The sequence below is a fragment of the Haliaeetus leucocephalus genome, unplaced genomic scaffold (assembly GCF_000737465.1).
Source record: "Haliaeetus leucocephalus isolate CR32 unplaced genomic scaffold, Haliaeetus_leucocephalus-4.0 Scaffold110, whole genome shotgun sequence".
Lineage (NCBI taxonomy): Eukaryota > Metazoa > Chordata > Aves > Accipitriformes > Accipitridae > Haliaeetus > Haliaeetus leucocephalus.
The window spans coordinates 83,278-84,771 of record NW_010972546.1 but is presented as its reverse complement, the minus strand read 5'-3'; the positions used below and the strand labels follow the sequence as shown (position 1 = coordinate 84,771).

General features: G+C 64.5%; 1 protein-coding gene across 1 annotated transcript in view; it reads left to right on the top strand.

The window, feature by feature from the left end:
* Positions 1–1,494, top strand: part of PDK2 (pyruvate dehydrogenase kinase, isozyme 2) — a 5,173-nt gene that overhangs the window by 2,708 nt on the left and 971 nt on the right. Inside the window, exons 4-7 of the mRNA XM_010585667.1 lie at positions 230–307; positions 419–495; positions 589–687; positions 811–918. Of these exons, the coding sequence (XP_010583969.1) occupies positions 230–307; positions 419–495; positions 589–687; positions 811–918 (362 nt within the window). The remainder of the gene's footprint in view (positions 1–229; positions 308–418; positions 496–588; positions 688–810; positions 919–1,494) is intronic.

Genomic DNA, 1,494 nt, shown 5'->3' with positions numbered 1-1,494 from the left:
CGTGCCCTGGGATCTTCCTGTTTGGGAGCCATTTGTGTCACGAGTTTGGGTGGGCCTCAGCCAAGGTGTCCACAGTCCTCTGTGCTTTGAGGTCACTCCAGAAAACCCCAAAAGCTTCCTGGATCTGTAGGAATGGAAAAATATTTTGGAGGGGGGGGTGCAAGGCGGGCCCAAACGCTCCCCCTGCCTTCGTCCTGGGGGTGCTGACCGCTCTGCCTCTCCCTCCCAGACGCCTACAACATGGCCAAGCTCCTGTGTGACAAGTACTACATGTCCTCGCCTGACCTGGAGATCGAGGAGGTGAACGGTGAGGCCGAGCTTGGCGGGGGGAGGGTGTCCCCTGCGGCAGGAGATTCTCGGGTGGCTTGTTTGGGGTTGGGGAGGATGCCAATGCTGACGGCCGCTCTCTTCCCCGCAGCGAGCAACTCCCAGCAGCCCATCAGCATCGTCTACGTCCCCTCGCATCTCTACCACATGCTCTTCGAGCTCTTCAAGGTAAACCCCAGCCCCATCACGGGGTGGGGTGGAAAGGAGGTTGTGGAGAGGGGGGAGGTCCCCTAAACCGCAGCCGGTTCTGTGCCCCCGCAGAACGCCATGCGAGCCACGGTGGAGAGCCACGAGAACAGCCCGCGGCTGCCGGCCATCAAGGTGATGGTGGCCCTGGGCCAGGAGGACCTCTCCATCAAGGTGCGTAAGGGACCGCCGGCTCCATCCTGGGGGGGTCCCCGAGCCCTGCCTGGGGGACACTTAGTTGGGGGGGCAGGGGGGAGGCCAGGAGCAGGGTTGTCACCCCCCTCCGATGTCTCATAGATGAGTGACCGCGGCATGGGCGTCCCCCTGCGGAAAATCGAGCGTCTGTTCAGCTACATGTACTCCACCGCTCCCACCCCGCAGCTGGGCACCGGGGGGGCTCCCCTGGTAGGTGCCCCCCTGGTAGGTGCCATGGGGGTCCCACACGGCCCTGGGGGATGGGGGACGGGGTGCGGGTCTGCGGCTGGAGGTGGCATTGGGGACGTTCAGGGGGTGCCTGGGGGTGGTGTGGGATGTTTCAGGGTGGCTAGAGTGGCATGGGGGTGCTTTGGGGGTGGCATGGAGAGGTTTGGGGGTGCTTGGGGTGGTATGGGGAGGTTTGAGCTTGGCATGGGGACTTTTGGGGACATTCTGAGGTAGCTCGGGGACATTTGGGGAGTGCCTGGGGGTGGCGTGGGGATGTCTTGGGGTGCCTGGAGGTGACATGGGGATGTCTTGGGGTGCCTAGGGCTGGCATGGGCTTGCTTGGGAGTGGCGTGGGGACACGGGTGTGACATGGGGACACTTTGGGGGTGGCCTGGGGACATTTTAGGGTGCCTGGGGAGGTTTGAGAGTGGCGTGGTCACCACTGGGGGTGCCTGGAGGCGGCACGTGGACACACGTGGGTGCACGTGGTGCTACTTGGGGTGGCGCGGAGAGGCTTGGGGTGCCCTGGGGGTGCCAACCTCAGCACCAGGGACCCCC